We start from the raw sequence: 26803 nt of genomic DNA, 5'->3' as shown, positions 1-26803 counted from the left end.
AACAGCGCTGAATGTGCGGAGGACACTGCATGTCCGTTGAGTCAAGGTATGGCGCAAGCAATTTAGGGAAAGACGCATGTCGTTGGCCGATGATCCACGATCTGGAACGCGACACCGTATTGCCGATGCCATTGTCCAGCAGGTGGAGGCCCTCATTATGTAAGATGGCCGAGTTACGTTAGCAGCCATTGTCGTGGAGGTTGGAATGAGCATCAGCAGTGTTCACGCCATCATTAAAGGACACTGAAATGTTGCTAAAAGTGCGGCCAATGCGTGTCTCACAGTTTTCAACCAGCACAGACAGCATGTTGAATGAAACTTTCTCTTGAACATCTGCTGCGCTGTGCCAAGGAAGGAAATGAGTTCCTATCACGAGTGGTCCCTGGAAACGAGACATGGTGTCATCACTTCGAATCCCAGTCAAAACGACAAAGTCCCTAGTGGAAGCAGGCAAGAACATCGCCACCTGAAAAAATCAATGTGAGCTAAGGAAGGCTCTGACAAGGGAACATCGGCAATGGGTAAGTCGCCGATCGCGATGAAACTTGGAAAACACATTGAGGTACACGTAAAAACGATGTCGGCATCAATTTTGGGTGCCAACATTCATTAGGGCGTTAACTACGGGGCCTAAATGTTGCGACATTTCAAATTCCGCGCGATCAGCGGTGAATACCTGCTGGCCAATGCTAAGCTGGCACACTATGTGTCTGGAGACACGCCTCTGCAGCTCCTCCCCTTCCGCTCCAATTGGTTCGCCGCCGCACGTTCCCCTTCACCCCGCGCTTGCCGGCCGCTTAGCTGTCGAAGAGAACCGCTGCTACACTTTGCGTACTCTATCAGCCTACCTCATATCTCTCCTTTGTAATTTCCACGTTGTATTAGTCAGTTTACGTCTTCTGAAATGTTTATGGAAACGTTTGCACCGGGCGAGTTGGCCTTGCGGTTAGAGGCGCGCGGCTGTGAGCTTGCATCCGGGGGATAGTGGGTTCGAATTCCACTGTCCGCAGCCCTGTAGATGGTTTTCCGTGGTTTCCCATTTTTACACCAGGCAAATGCTGGGGTTGTACCTTAATTAAGGCCACGGCCGCTTCCTTCCAACTCCTAGGCCTTTCCTATCCCATCGTCGCCATAAGAACTATCTGTGTCCGTGCGACGTAAAGCAGTTAGCAAAAAAACGGTGCCTGTTGTTAATTGTGATTTGTTTCGGTTTCCTTTTCACTATTTTTTAATGTTTCGAATAGACCAAAGATTGTTTTTGTTTACTATCAGTTATTGACGGGGAGTTTGCCCGATGTAATATATACGGAGTCATTTATTGTGTTGCCTTGTAATTGTTTGTTGTTGTACCAGTTCGTGCAATAGGCATTTAACTGTTTGCGTATGTAACTGCCATTATACCCAGAATACTGCAGTGTGATACTTTAATATCGGTACTTGTTGAATACATAGACCTTCGTTAGCCATAACGCAAAAGTACCGGTACAGTAAGACTACAGATCTGCCTGTGATTACTGTATATCTATTGCATATATAAATGCACATCTTTTTTATGTTTCAAGGCTTTTCTTATTACGTCAAACTTTACTACATTCCATGTCATACTCATATCGAAGTTGCCTATGCATTAAATTAATTTATGTTCGACAACCATTGCTGCAATTGAAATGTGTTGTGCCTGTCACTGCAAAACATAAATAAATCGTTCAGTACAAGCACAAATAAAAGCATTCTACCTATAGTCCTATTCATTATACCAGAGTACGCAATACGGAAAATACCAGTAGTTTCAAACTCGGAGTTTATAATTGTTGTTGTCGTCCGCGATGTTTCGTTATGACACAACTGGTACCGTACACAAAATGGGTGGGGGGAAGGGGTCATAAAAAGAAGATCTGGACCTATAACCAGGTTTTGATATCCCGAGGTACTGAATCTCATTACATTCATTGAGATCCTCTACCCGGGCACGTAATTTCTGTACATAAAAAGGTATTTAACGCTGTTTAAAGGTGGGAGATTTATTTAATGGTGGGTGATTTAATTTAATTAATTCCATATGTATGTCCACTCCAAAGGACACTATCAACAGCTTTAAGGCGTTTTAGAAGTAAATAATAATTTAAGCGTAGGTAGGACGTGGTACCCCATTCCACGTTTGACCTCGCCCGGTGGTACTTAACTCGGAGTTGTACCCACGAATGTGACAACTCACCGGAATTAGCAGGAATGAAAATATAACATTTGAATAAAATATGGGTATATTAATGTAGGTTATTTATTATCATTATGTGTGAAACGGAACGTAATTTAAAGGATTCCAATAATTACAGTACGAAAAGAAGCAGTCGGTCCCGTTGAACAGCTAAGCGGCCGGCAAGCGCGGGGAGAAGGGGAACGTGCCGATGGTGAACCAATTGGAGCGGGGAGGGGAGAAGGTGCAGAGGCGTGTCTCCAGATACGCAGTGTGCCAGCTTAGCATTGGCCAGCGGGTATTCATCGCTGATCGCCCGGAATTTGAAAAGTCGCAACTTTTAGGCCCCGTAGTTAACGTCCTAATGAATGTTGGCACCCAAAATTGATGCCAACATCATTTCTACGTGTTCCTCAATGTGTTTTCCAAGTTTCATCGCGATCGGCGACTTGACCATTGCCGATGTTCCTTTGTGAGAGGCAAACGATGTACCTACCTCGGACGGTGACATCAAGCAATACGTTCGGAACTGGTTCACAACGCGGCCTTGTGTTGTAGTGGGACAAGTGACTCAATAGTGCTGAGCAATGCTTTTGAAATAACCGCAGAGGTTTGCATTTTATAAACTACGGCATGTTTCTTTTTGAATGGCCTTTATATTTTTGTAAATAGAAGCTATATATATTTGGCACGCCGACTCCATATTAACTTGTTTCAGCAGTTTCATCCACACTCACGATAGTTCGCACTAGTAATTTAGCAGAAGAAATTCCTGTTTGAAACATGTCAGTAGTATTTTATTAAAAACCTGTATAAATTAAACGAATTTTCATCATCATCATCTACTAAAAGCAATGTCTGGTCGCTGTAGCTATATGAACCGCGTGCCAGTTCCTGACGTTTGACATCCTTGGTCAATGATGTGTTGGAGAAGAGAGTCCTGTCTCACTTCGTGTCCAAGGATCTTTGTTTTCCACTTCTTTATCGTATTTAATAAACATCGATCGGTTTTTACGTTCTATAAAGCAGTGCCATTTTTTATCCATCCAACTTATTTTGTACTTCTTTTCCGAAACCACATTTAGGCAGCCTCAAGTAGTGTAAGTTTTAATGAGCACTGCTGTCAATGGGCATCTTGTGATGCACACGCTCTATCGCTTTAGAAGTTAGAATGTAATTCTCGAACCAGCCTGTACGTAAACATTGGGACTGACAGTTCAAAGTTCAAAAGAAGTCATGGATTCACGATTTCACACAGTATTTTTGACGATACTTCAAGCATATTTGAATTGGTTATTTCAGAAACTACACATGTGACATTTCTGAAGGTTTTCAGTTAGACTTGTATCCATATAGAGTGCACCAGGATACATCATTTGGTATACAAATCATGCATGTGTTCCATCTCTAAACATAATTTTATTAGTTTTGAATTTTCTGGTTACTGCAGCAACAACACATGTGTAGCGCATATATTATTTCTGCAGTAAATGGGAATTGTTTGTCATCATTGGCTACCCTGCTCTGTGACCAACAATTGCTATCCTCACTTCATAATTCATTGTTGAAGGTAACAGCAAGCATTATTAGCATGTTTCATTATTAACTTGAGTAGTTAATTAAAATTACTTGGGTTTAGTTGTAGGGAGTGTTAAAATTAATGATGTCTTGCTTTAGTGATTCTGATTTAGAAGTTATACTTAAAGAAAACCAAAGGTTGTAGTAAATGAATGTAAATATCAGAGAAACATAATTTGAAATGAAAGGGTGAAAAGTATTGCTACAAGTCATATAAATGCAAAGATATTCCTGGAACGGTTCAAGATTCATATGTGTGCAAATCAACGACATTAAAAATATAGACTGCTAATCTGATGGCCATCTTTGAATCTACTTGAACCACTGGCAGCCATGACACTTGAAGGCAAAACATATGCTTATTTCCTCTGAATCTGACATAGCCTAGCAAGGATCTGGAGAATTTGTTGTGTGATGGAGTGCGCTCTTTGAGAAGGCGTGCAAGGTTAAATTAACTAAATAAATAAATAAATAAATAAATAAATAAATAAATAAATAAATAAATAAATAAATGTACGCTATGAATTTAGTAGAATGAAGTCAGGCGAGGGTTGACCAAGAGAGGTCCGATAGAAATATTAAGGTGGTGAAACTGGTAGGATACCGTATGTGGAAGGAATCCTACACGCAGCCAGGGGTCCGGTGGTCTCAAGTTTAGAATCTGGGATTACGCCGTTTAGTGGCTCCTTACGACAGGCAGAGGATGGCGTAAAGAAATTCTACGCCGCAACCAACGGACATATGTCAATCAATCAATCACTAGTGATCTGCATTTAGGGCAGTCGCCCATGTGACAGATGTCCTAAATGCAGATCAGTATTGATTGATTGATTGATTGATTGATTGATTGATTGATTGATTGATTGATTGATTGATTGATTGATTGATTGATTGATTGATTGATTGATTGATTGATTGATTGATTGATTGATTGATTGATTGGCATATGTCCGTTGGTTGCGGCGTAGAATTTCTCTACGCCATCCTCTGCCTGTCGTAAGGGGCCACTAAACGGCGTGTGATGCTTGTTGTACAGCAGTTCTTAGAAGGTGGCCATAAGTAGAAAAAAGCATAAAACCTATCAAACCAGACCAAGAAGCATAATTAAAAAAATATACCAGGCACTGACCCTGAAGTTATGACATGAGAAGGCAGCGGAATCTTTCTCTACGCGTGTGAATTCCTCAATGAACTGCTGTACGTATAACATATCTTTATGTAGTGAATGGCTTTATTGTTAGGCCTAGTGTATGATGCCGAATTATCCATCCTTCTACATAAGTAATTCTACTTATAATCAAGCAAATACCTGCCATATTCACTTCATTTCATTATAACATTAACGCAACATTAAGAGTGTTTGAAAATGTCGTGTTTATTTTAAAATACATTTTTAATTTGCAATAATACATAATCTCATCAACTCATTGAACTGATAACAGAGCTAACTATCAAGGCCAAGAAGTGGCAGTCACCATGCCAGTTACAGGCAAACGTTAGTTCGCTGTGCTTCAACTAGGGGCGCTGTAACGAGTATGTTTAACAGTCTGTACCTTTCATGTCGTTGGTGCAAATGTGCCAGCAAATGTTATTCCAGAGTCAGAGGAGAAACTAAGAGTGATTTGTATATTTACTTTTATACCATGGAAAGTAACATTGTACAAAAATCATATTTACAGTGCCTGATTGAGAAGAGGGAATGTAATTGGAGGCATAAGATGCCAAAACCTCGAGAAACAGAAGAGGAAGGTGAAGCAGATCTACCAAAGCTATTCCGGATTTTGGACATAAGATGAAGAGCCACTTCCTTACTTACCATATGAAGATAGATGGGAAAATCCAAGAGGCATTTAAAACGACTTCTATACAATTGCATGGCATTACTGCAAATAGTGTTCGCAGACTTTGTAATATACATGTTGCTGGGAACAGAGGAACGAACTGAAGTGGTAATGCTATTTCTGGTGAGATTTGATAGTGAATAAAAATCACATTTCCAAATTTGAAGTTAAATAGTGTCACTATGGTGGGAGACCGAAGTATTATTTAGCTGCTAGACTCAATGTGAAGATTATGCATGAGATGTTCCTAAATGATCACCCCGAAGATGTAAATAAGTTAAATAAAGTTTCTACAGAAAGTACTTCCTAGAAAACTTAGATTACACATTTGCCTGACCGCAAGTAGACGTGTGTAGCAAATATGAAATTTTTAAAGTAAAGATGTTAGATCTTACTCTAAGTACAATGCCAAAAGGAATGTGACTGCAGAAATAATTATTCGTCGTAGACGTGCAAAGAAGTTCTGCACTACATTGAAAGCAGCATCTCAAAATGATGAGGATGATATTGCCGCCCTAGCGTTCGATTATAAGCAAAATCAACCTCTTCTACTGACCCCTGTACAACAAGTGTTTTACCTCCGCCAACTGTGGTCAACATACCTTGTATTCAAAACTTGAAAAAAATAATACAGTAACATTTGATGCATACCATGAGGGACACGCTCATAAATCTCCTGATGAAGTGTGCAACTTCTTATCGGAATACGTAGAAAATTACCGACTTTGGCAGCATCAAACGAGTTATTCGAACTGTATGGTGAACTAATTAAACGAGCGAGCGTTATTGAAGCAGTGACCAACGATATTCTGTCATTCAGTGACTGGTGGCAGTCTACAACCTCAGATGAGTCGTGTAGACGAGGTAGGTAAGGGTTATTCTGCCCGAAGGCAGGTCCGAACCTCCGCAGAGGTGTTCCTGAGCCGGAGTTTACGTGCGGTAGGGTGGCCAGTTTCTTTCCGCTCCTCCATTCCCTTACCCACACCAACAACGCGTGGCAACCCATCCAACTCCTGACCACGCCCAATGTTGCTTAACTTCGGAGATCTCACGGGATCCGGTTGTAGACGAGGAGTGCCCAAGGAAAATAGAGTCCCTTTCAAGATCTCTGCATTCAAGGAATTTTCTTGCAGTTCATTGCATTCATTAATGGACTGTGACAAAATACCTATAGCTTTTCTAAATCAGATAGTGTCCTTCTCTTCCTAGTAAAAAAAGCATGCCCCAGAAGACGAAGAAGACTAGAATAGTGTTATGGAACTTTTCTGATTTTCACGTCACTGTAGCAGACCTGTAGCGAGTGAAATAATAATAATAATAATAATAATAATAATAATAATAATAATAATAATAATAATAATAATAATAATAATAATAATAATAATAATAATAATAATGTTATTTGTTTTACGTCCCACTAAGTACTTTTTACGATTTTCGGAGACGCGGCGGTGCCGGAATTTAGTCTCGCAGGAGTTCTTTTACGTGCCATTAAGTCTACCCACACGAGGCTGACGTATGTGAGCACCTTCAAATACCACCGGACTGAGCCAGGGTCGAACCTGCCAAGGCCAGCGCTTCACTCAGCTCGGCCCGTGAGTGAAATAGTTGCGCCTATTTATCATATTCATGTGTATAAAATTTTAAAAGGTGTACATCAGTTTCTGAAAAAATTGTTTTATGCAGAAACAACACATGTTTTTCAGATCTTCAAAACAATTAGTTGTGGAATAAACTCCTTTTTTTGTTTTCTAAAAAAAGACAAAAATGCCACATATGTGGTTTCTGAAATAATTGATTCATTTACAGTGTGCTCTGTTCGCCAAAGTGACGCTAAACCCAGATCAGTTTCCATATATATCCGATAACAGGCATTTCACGTCATCACTTGTAAGTTCAGTGGTGTTTAGACAGTACATGTAGGACTTCGGTAATTATGACCGTTATTTCTATCCGTATCCATGGCTAAATGCTTAGCGTGCTGGACTTTGGTCACAGCGGTCCCGAGTTCGACTCCCGGCAGGGTCGGGACTGGCGCGAAAACTGGGTGTATGCGTCGTCTTCATCATCATTTCATCCTGATCAGGACGCGTAGGTCGCCTACGGGAGTCAAATCAAAAGACCTCCACCAGGCCTCACCAGACGCCACGCGGCATTTATATTATTCTTTTGCCGTTATTTCTTCAACTGACAGAATTTGTGTAGCGACATAGACGGTGAAGTGAGGATACCGCCACTCGTCTCAAAGAAAGTCACACTGATGTTTAGAAGCTGTGGATCAAGTTCAGGGAAACGCAAACGGTTTGCCGATAGACAGCGGGCTGCACGTCACACAAAATAACTTGCAGGCATGTGTTGCTGCTTCTACCACCACGTCCCACCTGAACACTGGGGCGTCCACGAACCTACTACATTGTCGTAGCAGGGGGAGAGATGATACTCTCACGTGGTGTGGCCCAGGTGGCGGATAGGGGGGTTCCAACCAGCTTGCGAGCTCTCGCAGACAAAACACACAACCCCGTGTGGGTGGGAGACGCAGTCGAACAATTCACCCACGTATCCCTGCCTGTCATAAAAGGCGACTAAAAGGGGTGGACAAGTGTTGTTGGATTTAGAATCACGAGATTACGTGTGATTAGTAACATCACGCGAGGAAGACCATGAGCCGACTTTTCTTGCGATTAGTAACACTATGTGAGGAATACTATGGGTCTGTTGGTGGATCACGGTACCCTTGTACAGTATCCGCCACTATGACGGAGACTCCCTTCTTTCCAGGTTCAGTTGGAAAACACCAAGCAGATAAGAAAAAGAGGCTATAATCGCTGGGGTGTTCAGCATCTGGTGGTGGACATCACGGGTCTGCGTTTCGAGGAACACCACAAGTCTGGGCGTGGCCTGTGGTTAGTACCACTATATGAGCGACGTTCTGGGCCTGTGAGTAGTACCTCAATGTGTAAACATCGGGAGTCCACGTTACTTGTGATTAGTACCGCTCCAAGAGAAATACGACGGTTCTACTTTACTAGCGATAAGTACCACTATGAGGGGCCGTTGACCTGGAATTTAGACCCCTTTAGACAATAAGCATAATCGATTCGGGATTATGCTTTGGAAGCAGCCCCTTGGTCAGTATATACTATTATTTTAAAGTAGTATCTGTCAAGGCGGGACATTCCGGGTTAGACCCACTGATTGTTTTAAAAACATTATCATTGTTCATCGTAGTATTTTTGAATTCTAGTCATTGGATTGAATTTAAACGTTTAATATTGGGAGTTGGGTCCGCTGATTATTTTACCTTCACATTCATCCGTTCATTTTTATGAACATCACGTTTTTAATTCTGGTCAGTGGTTACACTTTGGACTTTTAATGTGTCATTATATTTCGTACCATTAAGGGCCGATGACATAGATGTTATGTCCTTTAAGCAACAAACATCATCATCATCATCATCATCGCACTGGGGTGAATGTGTCAGATCAGAGAATGGGAAATCGGATGCACGACGGAGGATCGATGACAGGGGCCACCATAGGGCAGCTTGTGTGTGGCGAGGAACACCCGTTGAGAGATGGAACAAACCCTTAATCGTGGAGCGCCATCATATTCTAAAGTGGAATTATGTTTGGGCGACGAACGGCTTTAATTCCTATCCAGGGTGCGTGACTGGCCTGGTATGCAGAGACAATATCCTCCATCCTGTAGGACACTAGTGGAAGATATCGATCGTCCCCATCAAGACAGAGTGATCAATCAGTTTCTTGAAACGCATTACACCGTGTATGTGCATTCTGTGGACATGAACTCTGTTGAACGTGCATTGCGTGAACTGGCGGGAACAATTCATTAGCGCATCAGCTGTAGGTTAATCTAACATTACGAGGGGTTTATACAGAGAAAAACATCTTGAAATCTGCTATGTAAAAGTAACAGGCACGGAACAAAAGCACAAATTATAATAGGGTATTTTGATATTCTGCAAGCAACCTGAAAGCAGATCAGTCGGTCACCTCTTGGCCTTAGACATACTTAAATACACACTATTCATACTCAGCGTCACCTTCCTTCGTAACAGACTTTCTTTTTCCGCTGTTGTATATCAGCTTCAGTGAATGGCTAAATATTAGCGGATGGTATTGTATATCTTAAGTCCCTCGCAGGTACACCTTTCTATGAAACAAATAATATAGCCGTAATATTTAGTTTGAATACTTAGAGGGTTCGTTTTTCTATCGAAGATGATTTATGTTTTGAAAACAATTGAAATCAAGGCCGAAAAACATTAAATCCGATGATCGAACGATATTATGTTTTCATTGTAATGTAACCCCCTATGAGTGGGGGACGCAGATGAAGAATATACTCACGGTATCATCTGCCTTCCGTAAGAGGCGACTAAAGGGGGCCCAAGGGGCTTTCAACTTGGGAGTGTGGATTGCCGACCACGGGGCCCTTAGATGAGTCCTGGCATTGCTTACACTTACTTGTGCCAGGCTCCTAACTTTCGTCTATCCTATCCGACCTCCCTTGGTCAACTCTTGTTCTTTTCTGACCCAGACGGTATTAGATCATTCGAGGCCTAGGGAGTCTTTCATTTCCACGCCCTTCGTGGCCCTTGTCTTTCATCGTCCGTTACTTCATTTTTCGAAGTGACGGATCCCTTCTTTTTTCTCTTTCTCTCTCTGTCTACCCCCTGTGGGTGGGGGATGCAGACGAAGAATACACCCACGGTATCCCCTGCCTGTCGTGAAAGGCGACTAAAAGGGGCGACCAAGGGATGATTGTATGAGAACCATGAAACTACTTTTGATTAGTACCAGCACGCGGGGAACACCATGGGTCGCCTTTACTTGCGAGTAGTACCACTATATTAGGTAAACCAGAGGTTTGTGATTAATAGCAGAAGAGAGTGGTTCAGGGTGGGTTTCCAGTACCCGTGATTAGTACCATTGTGGAAAGCACCACCGGTCTGGGGGTTGCCTGTGATTAGTACCACCATATGAGCAACACCGTGGGTCTGCGTTGCCTGTGAGTAGTACCCACTATGTGTGGAACACCGCGGGAATACCTGCGCCCGTGATTAGTACACGTAAGTGAGGAACACCATCGGTCTGCGTTACCTGTGCGACGTGCAATACTTGTGAGTTGTACCATCATGTGTGGAACACCGTGAGTTTACGCTACTTTTGATTAGTACCCCCAACATTGGAAATACCATGGTTCTACTTTACTAACGACATGTACCATTACGAGGGGCCGTTGACCTGGATTTTGTACACCTTCAGACAACAAGCATCATCGTCATCATCAGGATTGTGCTTTAAAAGTTGTCCCTTCGTCAGTAATACTTCTTTTATGATAGTTTATGGGTCGGATCCACTGATTGTTTTAAATTCATATCCATCCATTCATTCTTCATGACATTTTTACTTTGGTCAATGGATGATTTTGAACTTTTAATTTGTCATTTCATTCCGTACCATTAGGGGCCGATGACCTAGATGTTAGACCCCTTTAAACAACAAGCATCATCATCACCATTGTAATGTTGAGCGACTATGTGTACACACAGCGAAATAAAAAGTGCACTAAACCAAATATACGAAAAACAAATAACCACTGTGTGGGTGGTGACCAATACACCCACGGTAATCCCTGCGTGTCGTATAAGGCGACCAAAAGGGTCATGTGGCCATCGATCACCTCTCAAGGGTTTGTTGTAGACCGATCGATATTTATGTGCGTGGTATTTGGGGAAATGCCTCATACGTGGGCGACTATGCTCGAAAGCCCGTACGGTGCAAGCGCCATGCACTCAGCAGCTGTATCCTGGTAAGATAGGTCCAGCACAGACGAATGCCTGAGTATATATCAGCGTAGTTGTATATGTTTTCTCATTCTGATCGCACACTGTATACGCTATGGGGTACATGATATTATGGATGATATCGGGAAGGGAGCCCTGGTATCCCTTGCCTCAGTCAGCCCATATTAGGCACCATTCAACTTAATTAGTTAGTTCGGCTACAGAGGCCACTGATCAGAGTGGGTGGCATTCCGTGACGATGCTTTTGACATGGCTTGGAAGCGTCTGAAGGCTCTCTAGGGTGTAGCACCACACACACAAGTCATGAACTTTCCATTACCTGGGGGGAGGGGGAGGGGGAGCAACTCCCTAGGAACAAGTGCAGCGTAAGGATATGGGATCCAGATTCCTTAGCTTCCTGCTTGCTTACAGAACCGATGTGAATAACTTCAAGCTGTTGAAGTCTATTTTATTCAGTAGACAGATAGAAGTAGTCTATGGTGTGCTGGAAGCCCTTAAGAAATTGCGCAACAGTAGTTTGTTGTTAAAGCATGCACTGCCGTGCAAGCTGACGTGTTGCTCAAGTGTGACCATTCCGGCGAAATTAAAGTGGAAGAGCGCAAAACCTTGAATCTGGTTCGCGGAGTTATCTTCTATCGCGACCTAATGGCCTGGTGTTGGGGGATTAGTGTCCCAGAATTACGTGTGTTTTGCTCGCAAGCCATGTAGATGTAGCGGGAAACAAGTTAGGTGATAAGGCTGCCGAAATAGTGCGCCTGGCTAAATAACTCAGACAGTAGAGCATCGGCCTTCTGAGCCCAACTTGGCAGGTTATATCCCGGCTCAGTCCGGTGGTATTTCTTGATGCCCAAATACGTCAGATTCGTGTCGGTTGATTTACGTTAAGAACTCCTTCGGAACACATTTTCGGCACCTCGGCGTCTCCGAAAACTGTGAAAGTAGCTAGTGGTACTATCCCCGTTTTTACCATAAGGGTAACTTGTCCCAGACTAGTCAGCCGCTCCCAGGGGTGCTCAGATCGAACTACGAAAAATAATACCTTAGAAATACTAACAGCATGGATTTGACGGGAAACATATAACTAAAATGGACACGGTAAGATCAACTAAAACCTATAAATAAAGCAAGGCGAATCATGACGTCAGTTTTGAGGAAAAATATGTTTATTAAAAATAAACAAGAAAATAAGAAAATAGCAAAAATAGCAAATGGATCAAAATAACATGTCTCAGATTATTCTCTTAGCTAATAGAGTTAATCTTGATAATCAAAGTATAATACAAATTAACAAGCGTATGCCGGCGCACATACTTAACAATGACAGGAAAATTTCTGAATTTTATTACTTTAAGACCTTGGACATTGCGTGCTCACACCATGCTCCTGTCTTCGTTATTGTTAATTCTTTCAGCTGTAGATGAGTATATTTCTCTTCTCCTGCACACTTGACATTGTAGTGGGGGTCCCTAACCTTAAGAAAAGTTGTGTTTTAATGCGCGTAGGGGTGACAATGACTCATCTAACTGTACAACATAAAACACGCTGCGTGGTAAAACATCCCACTAATATATACATCTCAGTCATGAGTAACCTCATGAGCACAACAAAACACTGTGGATCGAAACCACACACAATATAATCACACTAATGGCCCATATACACAATCATAGAACAAAAACATGTTGTCATAATTTCCAAGCCCCACCAAGAAAAAGCATGCTGCATTTACGCAACTCTCACTCACAGTCTCGATGGAAAATATAAGGAAATAAATTTACACTTTGAGCAATCACTTCCTATTGAATGTAGGTTCTTCGAATAAAATACATGACACAAAACTAATCAATTGGCGGACTTTACAACGGCACACACAAATCAACGTGGAATCCCGAAATAAATTTCATGACACAAATTCATGAAAAGAACAGAGTAGGCTTTAACTTTCAACACAAAATTCAATGTTGGTCTCTGAAACAGATTACATGACACAAATATTCCTAAGGGTGGTTAAATCATAAAAGAAAATTAAAACTAAATGTCGCGATATAAAAAATCTCGTCTGCTGGAACAACCGTCGTGAGTTGGACAAAAACCAATAAAATCAACACGCAAATATTGGCCGCTAAAATAAAACTCTCCATGTTGCAAGATTGCCTCCAAAACGACTGATCATCCACCTGTTCACCTTCTGGCAAAACAAGAAGGTTCGTACCACTTGGTTGACAGAAACCGAGAAGGATAGTAAAGAACGAGGAATAACAGATCTTCAAAACAGACAGTCTGTGAGACGCACGCTGAAGGAAATCCGTGGATTTCAGGGAAAACTCCGAAGGAATGGTAACCCCGGACAGGAGAGAGAAAAGCATTACACCAGCAGAAGATGCGACAATACTGGGAAAAGATCAAAACCCAAAAGTTGAACAAGCGTGGTCCAAAGTAGGCCCATTCGAAAGAAGTAAACTCTCCTCGGTAGACACACATATCATCCTCGTCAACCACACGGCGGAATGACTGAAAATGGAGATTCAGTCTCCCAAAACAATGCAGCAAAAATCAAAATCATCCGGGGTCTAACCCCTAACATGCGCTGCTCAGAAGTCTACCCGAGGTAAGTTACTCAAACATGAAAATGCAGGCCTTTCAAATGAGGAACGCGTCCACTTACTCAAATATCACATAAAATAATTACATGTCCTAGAGTTGCCAAAACTGATACAAATATAAAAGACGACGTCTAACATTCGCTCTCAAGAAAAGAAAACAAAACTGCGCTGTTCACAAATCAAATCACTCGCGCTTGTAAAGTTAAACTTGAATTTTAAAATGGCCAACTCTCTAACAACACAATAACTAGGGAAATAGAAATCACCACACAGACAATAGAACATGTCTGAAAATCTGAAAATTAGTGAAATATTTTATCTTTACAGCATAAGAAAGTCGCCTTAATAATAATAATAATAACAATAATAATAATTAATTGGAGGAAACTGATTCTAATATTCGGAATTAGGAATACGAAACTGCGTTCGAGAAACTCGTGAATCAACCACTAATTTACACTCATCTTTATATTCAAATAATCATGAATATTACCCTACCAAATGTCGTTGATCGAAATTCCACCTTCTCACACATTCTCGTTCACACTTCATGCAATAAATCCAAGGAACGTGACGGCATGTTTCGCACACTTCGAACTCCCAAAAACAATTTAATTTAGTCCTTCCTGACTTTCATTTAAATGCTTTTTATATTTACCTTTAATCCCCGAGACGTACCGTGCGTCACAGGAAAACAAATCAAACTATACGAGGCTAAAGCAAGGAACTGATTTATAAAGAGAAATCACGTTAACAGCTCAGCTACACAATCTGAATAAAATGAAAAGGCAAGCTGTGGCCTCGTCTAACTTGTTACAGTTATTTACATTTACAAGCTTCCTGACGTTTACTGGAATAGGACGTAACCCTTGCAAACAACAGTTAAACCTACTGAAATTAAATAACGGGAGCGTGGTGCGAGCCAAAGTGCTAAAGTAATGAAATTCAATAATTATTTCCTTGTAAAGTTTAGTATGTGTGTCGGCATACGCTTGTTAAACTGTTTTTCTTCTCAAGATGAACTCTATGAAGCGGAGAGAATGATCTGAGTCATGTATATTTGATCACTTTGATTTTTGCTATTTCTTTCGTATTTTCTTGTTTATATTTAAAAAACATATTTCCCCTCTAAACTGACGTCATGCTTCTCCTTGTATTATTTATAGGTTTTAGTTGACCTCGCCGCGTACATATTTTTTATATGTTTCCCATCAAAATCCAGGTTGTAAATATTTTTAAGGTATGATTTTTCATATTTCGAACTGAGCACGCCTGGGAGTGGCTGACTAGTCTGGGGCAAATAACCTTGATGGTAGAAATGGGGACAGCACGTAAAATCAATATTGTTATTTTTGCCATGAGGGCGATCTCATTGCCGCTGTTGCTTCGGAAGGTTCCAGCCAGTGATATTCGTTCTCAGCTGAGACATCGGTTAATGTCCCCGTGACAGGCTACACCTCTTCCAAACAAGCTTAGAACGATAAAAGGAACTAGAAAGGTATGGAAGAATTCTCAGAAAGCCTCAGTGGTGTTCGTCGTCTGCGGATTGGCCATATAATAATAACACAGTCCTAGAGAAACTCTCCCCGGGGTGTACTTGCGGCAGTCATCTTACCGTGGTAGATACTTCCGGAGTGCGTGGACCTGACCGATCTGCGCCTTAGTCTAAAACTCCCAAGTACCATCTCCGTGATCCGACGAGATTACGCGCAGTCAGTAGACCTCATCATCCGGCTAATGAGGGCTGTTTTACCATGTTTAATAGTGAAGTTTCTATTTGTGTTGAATCCTATTTCTAACTACGTTTTTTATTTCATTGATTCTATATTTACCTATCTTTATGTAAATTTAATTGTTTTTAAATTTAATTTGAATGAAATACATGAGCTAACTTTATAGAAAATGATTTCTTTAATTGTATTACATTTAAATTCAATTTTAATGGGAAGAATATGTACTGATTATTGTAAAATCATTATACATTTTTCATCATCACCTTTTAAGATCCTCGTCAATAGCTAATTTTTAATTATAATTCCATGTGGTTTCACCTAGTACCATTGGGGGCTAACTACCTAGAATTGAGGTCGAAAATTTTAAATATTAAGGAGAATGCATACAAATAGGAGGATCAAACAAGGCGTCTAACATAGAACGAACGGAAAAACTCCAGAAAGCATACAAAATCACATGGTCACATTATAAGAAGAAAAGCATATCAAGACAGGCCAAACTTAGACACGACAACACAGTCGTAATACCGGAAGCATTGTATGCATCAGAAACGACCACAATTGGAGCATCAGGCATCATAGAGACAGAAAAATAGAACGTAAAATTCTCAGAAATATATTTTGACCAATACACAGAGATGGCATATGGATGAAACGACCTACCGAAGAGCTGTACCAGCACACTGACAGACTCACAGACATGATCAGGAAACGCAGACTAACTTTCTATGGGCACATACAGACAATGGACAAAAACAGACTTACAAAGAAAATCTTTGATGTAGTAAAAAGTTCAAGCAAGAAAACAAATTAGTATTATGAAATAGAGGAAGACTTAAGGGAGGCGGGGATCAACAGGCAAACAATAGGAGATAGAAAATAATTCAGAATCAAAATTAGGAACACAAAATTTATAGTAAATGAGAAGAGGAAGTAAGGAACATTGTGGACAGAACAAAGGAAACAGGAGCACAGCCATATGATGAAGAGATTTTTGGGAAAAGAAGAGGAAGAAGGCAAAGAGGTGAAAATTGTGTCATCATGAGATATTCGAGTTCAGACACTGTCCATTAGGGCAAAAATGATATGAATAAATAATGTTATTCGTTTTACGTCCCACTATCTAAACGTTCATTAGGGCTGCCAAGGTGCCAGAATATTATCCCTCAGGACTTCTTTCACACTGTGGGAAATCTGGACACAAGGGCGACATATTTCAGAGACCGCCTGACTGAGCTGGTACCGATCCCGATAACTTGGGCACAGAATATCAGTGTCTCTATCGTCTGAGCAAACCGCATTTAGGTGTAATATGCAAATTTGATTTTTAAATATTAAAAAAAATATGAATATGATTTCAAAAAATCTGAACAGTATAGCTAGTAATTACATGAATAAGAGTCTTTTGAATGTGTTTACGTACCGTACCTTTTGCACTTGATAATTTGCGGTGTAGATTTTACTGAATTATAGCTAGCGAAATATGTACAGTATCTCTCCTCAAAAGGTCGCTTTCTGGTCTTCGTAGAAGACTTACAAGGGTTGGAAAAAAGTATTTTATTTGTGTTCAATTTTTCTGCAGATGTTGGTCACATATCTGGATGGCTTCAAATTACTCATTGTTTTAACCATAAAAGGAACAGGCCTGAATTCTTCAACTTTAAACCCAGAACCTCAAAATCTGTTCATTTTCTTCGCAACGTAAAGATATAGATCTTACATTACTTTCCACATTCAGTGTACTACTAATTAGTGCAATTTATATACGAATGTTCCAGGTGAAATCATCTCCCGAAATGTCTCAACATCAGGTATAAAACTTAATCACCACTATCACCAGGACTGCACGTGGCTCTTGGATTCGAAAACAGAGCGTCAATTGAATGTTCAACTCTCCACAAGTCAAAACAGTAAGTATACGCTTCATTCTAAAACACAGTTACACTGAGTCAGCATAGTTCAAGTCTCTTTAGGCAGTATTTAAAAAACAAAATCTGCTAATTCAGCACTAAATGAGTCTGTTGTTGTCCTCGACGTCGTATTTTACGGCGCTATAATTGAGGCTTGAGCTCCTATTACTTACTAGACGGATTTTATGTGTTATTCTTCTTACATCCATGTGTAATTGATCTGTGTGGGAATAAGAGAATAATTTTAATTTATGATGAAAATGTTTGAACTGTCTCCTAGCTGGAACGACTGGTAAAAGGAAAAAGACGCAAATATATGAGAGTAACATTGGTGATTACAGTATAAAGGGGAAGTACAACTTTGCAACCATCCAATCTTTACACCGATACTTCGATGAACGAAAGTATCGGCATAAGAAATGAAGAGAGACGATTTTTCACTGCATTATAGATCGTAAAATATGGCAGTACGACCACTAGAGTGAGCTGTTAGGAGACTGAAACAGTGAACCTTACAACATGTATTTCGGTTTTCTACTGCAAAAACATTAGATGTTCACTTCAGCCGAAAGCGCACTCTTCACCCCCATCCTGAGCTTTATCTAGGGAATGTCACTCTTCCTGTAGTTCACACCGATTTCTTCGGCTCCTTTTCGAAAGAAAATTATTGCGGGAGCAACACGTGTGGCAGTTAATAGTGAAATGCACTAAGAAACTAACTTGATGTTTCTTAGCGACACTACTTGGGGGAAAGAGTGCACTGCGCTCCTATGATTTTATAGGGCATATTTCTTTTCCGGGTTAGACTACGGCATTGCAGCATATGGATAAGCATAGCAAACTGTTATTCTGAAAATGAAAATCATCCACCACAGCGGGGTTAAGTTGACAACGGGAGAACTCCGTACAAGCTTGCTTGCTGATTCTGGTGTGCCGCCTTTACACCTGAGAAGCCAGCAAATGCTTCTTTCTTATGCTGCAAATTTGCGACAGATGCCACTTCACTCCAGCTATCCACTATAGAAACCGTCGGCTGTACGCTGCTTGTCCTCGAGCAACGCAGCCGGTTGAAATACGCTTGAATAGCAGTCACAGATTGTTTGATTACCTTCAGTTCCTTGTCTTGTCAGACTACAAAGAAATATACGTCCGTTGTTAATGCAATGATCTGTAATAATCCTGGATCTGCAAACCGGCCCAAAAGAAAACACGGGCCCGTGCCTTTATCGGCGCTATTTCTGTTGGCCGGTATCGAGATTCAGTAGCTGAATGGTTGAAGGACAGAACCGAAAGTAGGATGTGTGTGCGTTGTCCTTAATAAGAGGTCCCTTATTCCTCTCCCGGAAGCCTGTAGTGTGTACACAGCAGAGAAACTCTGTGGTACGCGCTATTCAATGAACGCCTGCACTTTATTATATGTACCGACTCCTTGAGCTCGCTATGGTCTATTGATACCTGTTTTCCTCGGCACCCTCTGCTGCAGCGGATCCACGACTTGCTGGGTGGAGTTTGGATGCCAGCACCAGAATCACGTTTATGTCGCTCCAAAGCCATATGAGCGTAGAGTAAAACGAGTTAGCAGATAAGGCTGCCAAGGAGGCAGTTACACTGCCCCCGTTGCCTTATAAGGTTCCAGCCAGCGAAATTCGCTCTCAGCTAAGACATTTGGTTATGTTCCATTTGGAGATGGAGTGGCAGGCCATCCCCCTCCCATTTAAGCTGAGAATGATGAAAAGAGCGAAGGTATGGACGAATTCTCTTTGGGTTTCTCGGAGAGATGAAGTAGTATTATGTCCTCCCCGGATCGTCCATGGTATATCTACGCACTCCTACTTACTGAAGCGAGAAGTTTCTCCCATCCTCCTTACGGAGTGCGTGGACTTGGCGGATCTGTGCCTTTGTCGAAACCTTGCAAGTACCATCTCCTTCATCCTGCGAGCAGTCAGCAGACCTCGTGATATATTTGATGAGGGACAGTGACCTTTCCTATCGTGTATCTAAGTGTACTTTATATTTGTTCTAAATTTTTATTTTATTGTTTATAAAACCCAAACCCCATGGCACTACAGCCCTTGAAGGACCTTGTCCTACCAAGCGACCGCTGCTCAGCCCGAAAGCCTGCAGATTACGAGGTGTCGTGTGGTCAGCACGACGAATCCTCTCGGCCTTTATTCTTGGCTTTCTATACCGGTGCCGCTATCTCACCGCCAGATAGCTCCTCAATTCTAATCACGTAGGTTGAGTGGACCTCCAACCAGCCCTCGGGTCCACGTAAAAATCATTGATCTGGCCCGGAGTCGAACCCGGGGCCTCCAGGTAAGAGGTAGGAACGCTACCCCTACACCACGGGGCCGGCATATTTTATTGTTTGTGTTTTATTCTATTAACAGTTTTATTTAGCGTTCGTGTATGTTAATGCGTTTTTTTACTTTCAATTTGAATGATATAAATAAGGTTTCACTTCAAGGCAAAGCCTTACTTTACTTTAGTTATATGTAATTTTACAAGAAAATAAGGTATTGCGAGTTAGAAACACTGATTATTTTAGTTTTTTCACCGTCTTTTATTTTTAATACTAATCAGTGCTTACATTTCCAAAATTTTAATCATAATTGCAGTTAGTTTAATCTAGAACCATTAGAGGGCGTTGACCTAGATGTTAGGTCCTTTTAAATAACAAGCATCATCATCAGAAATGAAGGGGCCGAGAAGGGCGTGAAGATGAAGGACTCGCATGCGCTATACCGTCGGGATGTCAGGAGAACAAGTGTTGGCAAAGGAAGGTCGGATAATGAGGAGTAGTGATTGGATAATCGAATAACATCCATCCGATTATTTAAATAGTCGAATAAAACAATCGAATTTGTTTCAATCATTCAGTTGTATCGCATAGAATATTCGTATGTGTCATTTCCTTTGTGTCGGATGGAAAATCGATTGAAACAAGCGAATATATTGTACCCTACAGGGCACATCAACACTGCAGGATCATACCTACCTGCTCACCTGTTCTTGCATACGGGCACCAGCTCAGCTGCAGTCGGCAGAAATGGTCGACAAATGGGTTCTTATGACGAGTGGATCATGGGGAACTCATATAATAACATTAAACTACGAAATAAGGAACACTTTCGCTGCGACCAGAATATCTGAGCATAAGTTTGTATTCACATCTCAAATTATTTACAATGATTGCACCCGGAGTGCCCAAATAAATGCCCCAAAGGCTCACATCTACAATTTAAAAAGAAAACAAAGCAAATACAATCTGGATGATGACGTTCTGCTGAGGTTTGTCGATCTGTGAACCAAGAAAGAACGGATGTGTCCCCCACATGGAAACAGCATCACTATGCCTACGGCATAAAAATGACATGATGGTAGAATTCAGGATATCCGCAGAAATTAGCGCTATTATGAAAGTTTCCTCCCATATCGGGATATTTATATACACAAAAATAGCAGCGCAATAAGTATAAAAGTAACCTCAGATAACCTACTCTACCGCCCTATATTACATATTTACCTGGACGTGAACCCACGACCACCAAGCAGAACTTTGTGTCAACAGATGGACTCAACATTACAATTGCATCGTGCAAGATTACATTAAGTGTAATACGCAACCATAAGAATGCAAAAAAAAAAGAAAGAAAGGGAGGTAAACGTTCAAATGAATGAAGCAACAGTGTCCCCAAAAAGCTTCTCTGCCAAAGGAAAAGACGACCTTCCCCCGGGCAATACAAAGATGGCTGTGCCAACCCCCTCGCAGTGAGCAGACCGGACGTTAACCTCTACTGTCTCGGCAAGAGCCTTGCCCATACCACAAAAAAAAATGTAAACAAACTACTGCCAGACATCGTACCCTGCATCTTGCGCTCTCACAGCTCCCTTTACAAAGGGCTATTATGCTTCTTCGCATAGCGCAGCAAATGGCCACAAAATGAGTGGAGGAAATAAATCTCCCTCAACGTATCAGGCTTTATTAACAGGCCACACGAGCCGCAATATATCTTATAAAGTGTTCTACCATACTATCCCATGAAATCATTACCGTCAATATATACGACGGGTTCACAGTGACCTTGGGGTCAGAGGTTCGAGCCCATGTTTGGCAGAGTCGCACAGAGTCAAATAACATTAATGTCTCCACCTGCGTTACAGATCACGTTCATCTAAGTTACATAAATAGAGCCAAGCACGTGATCAAAATACAATCAGCATGCGCACCTAACATCACGCAGATATGTCTGCCCTTCCCCATAAGATGAAAGGATGATTATCCAAGTACCCTAATCACACAAGAGAAAGAAAAACGTATCCAACGACCGACACAAAGACATATCCCGTCTACCACACTCAAGCAACTTATATCCGCATGGCACATTACATCTTGCCGTGTTATCAAGATTACCTAATTGTCTGCTTTACATAAAGAGGAAAAAACCAATCTATCTACCCTTACCCTTTAGATATATCAAACAATCTTAATATGCAGCCTGATGGGCCACAATCAAATCCTATATTAATATTTACAAGTTTAACTCTACTATCTCTGCGTGACTCCCTAATTCTGTTACATGTCTAGAAAATCATGGTCCACTTATCTCGTTACGATGACCTTCTCTTCTCCCCCTCCGGGTAGGCTATAGTGATTTAGCCCATCATGGTAGAGGTCTCGTCCAGGGTCGATTCTTGGAGTCCGGTCTCCCCGTCCCGCTGGTCCATGGTGCTGTCTTCTTCTTGAGGGATGCCTCGTTCAAGGTAGCGTCTTCGAAGCCACGTTCTGAAGTTCTTGCACCTCACTTCTCTCGGAATACGTCTCGACCTCTTACTACAATGGAATGTTCACTTTAAACACAACGCATCATTCTGGACTTTCCTTTATGTTGAGTTAGCATACAGCTCTAACACTTTGCAATATCACAACTCCTTGTCCTCAATCCTTGTATAACCGAATACTCACTAACTTGTGCACTATGCCATAAACTATTTTCAGCCCTAGGAAACTATCTACTCAGTTATTGTGTTTTCATGCCCGCATAATTCGGATTCACAAGCCTATCCGAGGATGGATACAGACCTCCTTAGCCTATTGTCCACACTTCCTCGGCACCTCGGGAGCTTCGCCCCTACCGCTATTCATCGGAGTCTATAAGTACGGCGTTCCTTTGTTGCCTATACAATTAGCCACATGCGACCTCACTGATAGGTATCTGAACATTGTCACAGCTATGAATCTACCACCCGTAACTCTGTGGATCACCGACCCACTGGATCAAAGTTACCGCACTGCAATAACTACTGACTGTCTTTGTTCTGAACAAAAGGTTTCTGGCGCAATCTAGGCAGACGCGCGACGCGTACTGGCAGCAATATGATCGTCGACTGGATGCCCCTTTCCATAACTCTCAGCTCTTATAGGAGGCAACATACCAAAGGACGCCCGGGAATCCACCGAGAAACATCTTGAGTCTGGAATGCGGCCACCCCAGATCTTCCCACGGTGGTTCTGCTTGTGGCGTGTTTATTGATCTAATTATATATTAATAAACCTTGAGGTATGTATGGCTTCGTAAAATTCTGGCAATCATTTCTATCTTTTTATTTTCCTGAGAAACCTCCAATTATACAAATTAGGGTTCGATTCCCGTAGTGTGGTGACCCTGTCTGCTCTCGCTTCAAATTCTGTTAGGTTGGCGCTGGGACTTCCCATAACAAAATCTTATCTCTCTTTCTCTCTTCCACATATACTCTTTCTCACTCGTACACAACCATACTCTGCCTGGGGAATTACCTTCTCGATTCCAGCGCTCTGTATAGCATCACGCCCTCACAAGCGGCGTCCTATTGCGCAATATTTTTACTGCGTTAAATATCCATTCTCGCTATTAAATAGAATGGTACAATATAAACTCTTATGATAAACAGAAATACGACTTTTGCCAAACGTATCTCCAAGTGTTTGAAAATACATGAGTGAATTAACTGTCTCAGTAACATCACTCCTTGTTCGAATACCTCATTGATTTTAATGGAGTCTAGGACGGACAATAAAAAATTAAAAAAATATTCGAATGGAAAAAATATTCACTATTCGATGCCTCATTCATTCGAATGGAGTTCCGAATGAATAATCGAAAAAATAATGGGATGGAAAAAATATTCACTATGTCCGGCTCCATGGCTAAATGGTTAGCGTGCTGGCCTATGGTCAAAGGGGTCCCGCGTTCGATTCCGGCAGGGTCGGGAAATTTAACCTTAAATAGTTAAGTTCGCTGGCACGGAGGACCATCATTTCATCTTCATCACGACGCACAGCTTGCCTACAGGACCTGCAACCGGCGAGCCGAACTTGTCCTTGGACACTCCCGGCCTAAAAGCCATACGCCATTTCATTTCAATGTTCACTATTCTACTGCTTCATTCATTCAAATGAAATAATCGAATAACGAATACTTATTGTTCGATTATCCCGTCACTAGTGAGGAGGCTCTGTCCTACTAACGTTCACAAGTTAGGGACTCTGGGACTTCCTCTTTCAGTGGCCTGTCGTAAGATGCGACTAAGAGGGGGCGACCTACACACGGATGTGGGTACTAAGAGTTGTACCCTCTGTGGATGGCGGGGTCTGGTAACCCCTGCCTGTCGCAGAAGGGCCCCTTCTTTGTTTCTATTTTTGTTTTGGGTGTTAGTTATAGACCGATATAAAATTCGATGTGAGTGCTGCTAGTCGGGTGAGAGCGCCGTGTACTCGGCAATAGTATCCGTCTGACCACGCACAGCCGAATACCAGAAGAACATATTATTATCAATTTATTAATTATTCTTAAATCTGTATTTATTACTCTGTATAGGCTTTGTGGTAAGTGGTATTGTGGAAGATTTGAGGGAGTCTGAGTGCTCATTGCCTCAGTCAGTCTGTATCCAACGTCGGACTTTTGAGGAGGGATTGTAAGTTCGTAAGAAGCATGTTCATACATTGGGCGGATATTCTCATCTGTTCCTACTTGTGGACGAACAGCTGATCGTCTTACTCCTGCGACCTCGATGCTGTCATAATTACTAACAATATTACTTTCAATGTCATCACCACATTGAAACTCCTAGATCTGTTTGATCCCTGAAATTGAGCCGAAGTTAGACTGGGTGAGGTAACTGCTTGAATGGGTAGCCGACAATCAGGGGCAGTATGTCCTAGATGTTAGGCCATTTGAACTACACTAATAATAATGATGATGATGATAATAAAAATGAGGGAGCCGACGTGACTGTTTACTAGAGGAGGAGCAAAGTGGCACTGGCCACACTAATGCAAGCGACTCGGAATGTTTGATTAGTGGTCCCTTGGCCTAGGTGACGATCAGTGACCAGTTTAGCGTAATGTACGTATAACCTTCTCTGTACGGTGATTATGTCCAACTAAGGAGAGCGTTTGAATTTATTGGCGCTTTTACTTCTCTTCATCTTCTCGCTGTGTTCAATTCTGTATTTAGACAATTATTGTAATTTTTCATTGATAATCTTAAGTTTAAAATTTTCTTTGTGAGTCTGTTATTATCCATTCTATACAAGTGACCATAAAATTGTAATCGTAGTTTCCTGATTGTGTCTGTGATTTTTTCTGTAACCTGATAGATTTAATGTGATTCCTTTTTCCATACAAACTCAATTTTCGCACTTTAAACTTTTGAGATTAACTACGGTTGATCTCCCCATACCCGGGTTGACTGGCTCAGACGGTTGAGGCGCCGGCCATCTGACCCCAACTTGGCAGGTTCGATCCTGGTTCAGTGCGGTGGTATGTGAAGGTGCTCAAATACGTCAGCCTCGTGTCGGTAGATTTACTGGCACGTAAAAGAACTCCTGCGGACAAAATTCCGGCACCTCAACGTCTCCGAAAACCGTAAAAGTAGTTAGTGGGACGTAAAACCAATAACATCATCATCACCGATCTCCCCATAACCTTGGACTGATTAGCATTATTATTATTATTATTATTATTATTATTATTATTATTATTATTATTATTATTTACAGTTTGTTTTACGTCACACCGACACAGATAGGTTTTATGGTGATGATGGGATGGAAAAGGCCTAGGAGTGAGAAGGACGTCGTACAGCCCGAGTATTTGCTGGTGTGAACATGGGAAACCACGGAAAACCACCTTCAGAGCTGCCGACAGTGGGGTTCCAACTCATTACTCCCGCGTGCAAGCTCACGTCTGCGCACCCCTAAACTCGCCTGCTATTATTATTATTATTATTATTATTATTATTATTATTATTATTATTATTATTATTATTATTATTATTATTATTATTATTATTATTGTTATTGATTCGTTGTGCCCAACTGTGGAGCGCGTTTGAACTTATTTTGCACAATGTTTCTTCTCTTTTCTTCCCAATATCTCTTCATTTTTTCACTGTGTTCCTTTCTGCGTGTTTCTGTCCAGCCTGTATTTTTTTCTTGTTGGTTTCCCTGCAAATTTATGTTTGTTTACTAAGCTTCTAAATTTCATTCTATCTTGAATGGATTCGTCCTCAATACCTATTTCTTGTAGATCTTCTGCTAACCAATTGTTGCGGTTTTTCAGGGTTAGAGCTAGATTCAGAATTTTCTTGTCAGCCTGTTGTTATCCATTCTGTTTAGGTTCCCGTAGAATTTTAGTCGTCTCTGTCTGATGGTATCTGGGATTTTTTCTGTGAATTGAAAAATTTCGTGTGGTTTCTTTTTCATCAAAATTCCATTTTCGAACTTTGGTCCTAGGATTTTTCTGAGAATTTTCCTCTCCTGTTTCTCAATGCTTTCCATTTGTGACCTGCCGCCATTGATCAGTGTTTCAGATGCATAAATTGCCTCTGGTTTGATGACTGTATTGTAGTGTCGTAATTTTGCATTTTTTGATATACATCTTTTGTTGTATCTGTTCCATGTGATTTTGTAAGCCCTTTGCAGTTTAGCAGTTCTTTCTTTGTTAGCTTCCTGATTTAACCTTGCTGGCGGAATACTTTCACCTAGATACTTGAAGTTGTCTACTTGGGAAATGATTCCACATTTGGTGATTAATGGTTGATTGTCGAATCTTGATTTAGTTCCTTCCAT

The 26803-nt window shown here is 41.3% G+C and overlaps 1 protein-coding gene across 1 annotated transcript in view; it reads left to right on the top strand.

Annotated features, from left to right (window-relative positions):
- LOC136872119 (uncharacterized) overlaps positions 1 to 26803 on the top strand; it is a 665288-nt gene that overhangs the window by 623603 nt on the left and 14882 nt on the right. The window contains exon 15 of the mRNA XM_068227340.1: positions 17561 to 17692. Within this exon, the coding sequence (XP_068083441.1) occupies positions 17561 to 17692 (132 nt within the window). The remainder of the gene's footprint in view (positions 1 to 17560; positions 17693 to 26803) is intronic.

The sequence above is a fragment of the Anabrus simplex genome, chromosome 4, assembly GCF_040414725.1.
Source record: "Anabrus simplex isolate iqAnaSimp1 chromosome 4, ASM4041472v1, whole genome shotgun sequence".
NCBI classification, from domain to species: Eukaryota; Metazoa; Arthropoda; class Insecta; order Orthoptera; family Tettigoniidae; genus Anabrus; species Anabrus simplex.
This window is presented reverse-complemented; position numbering and strand designations above follow the sequence as displayed.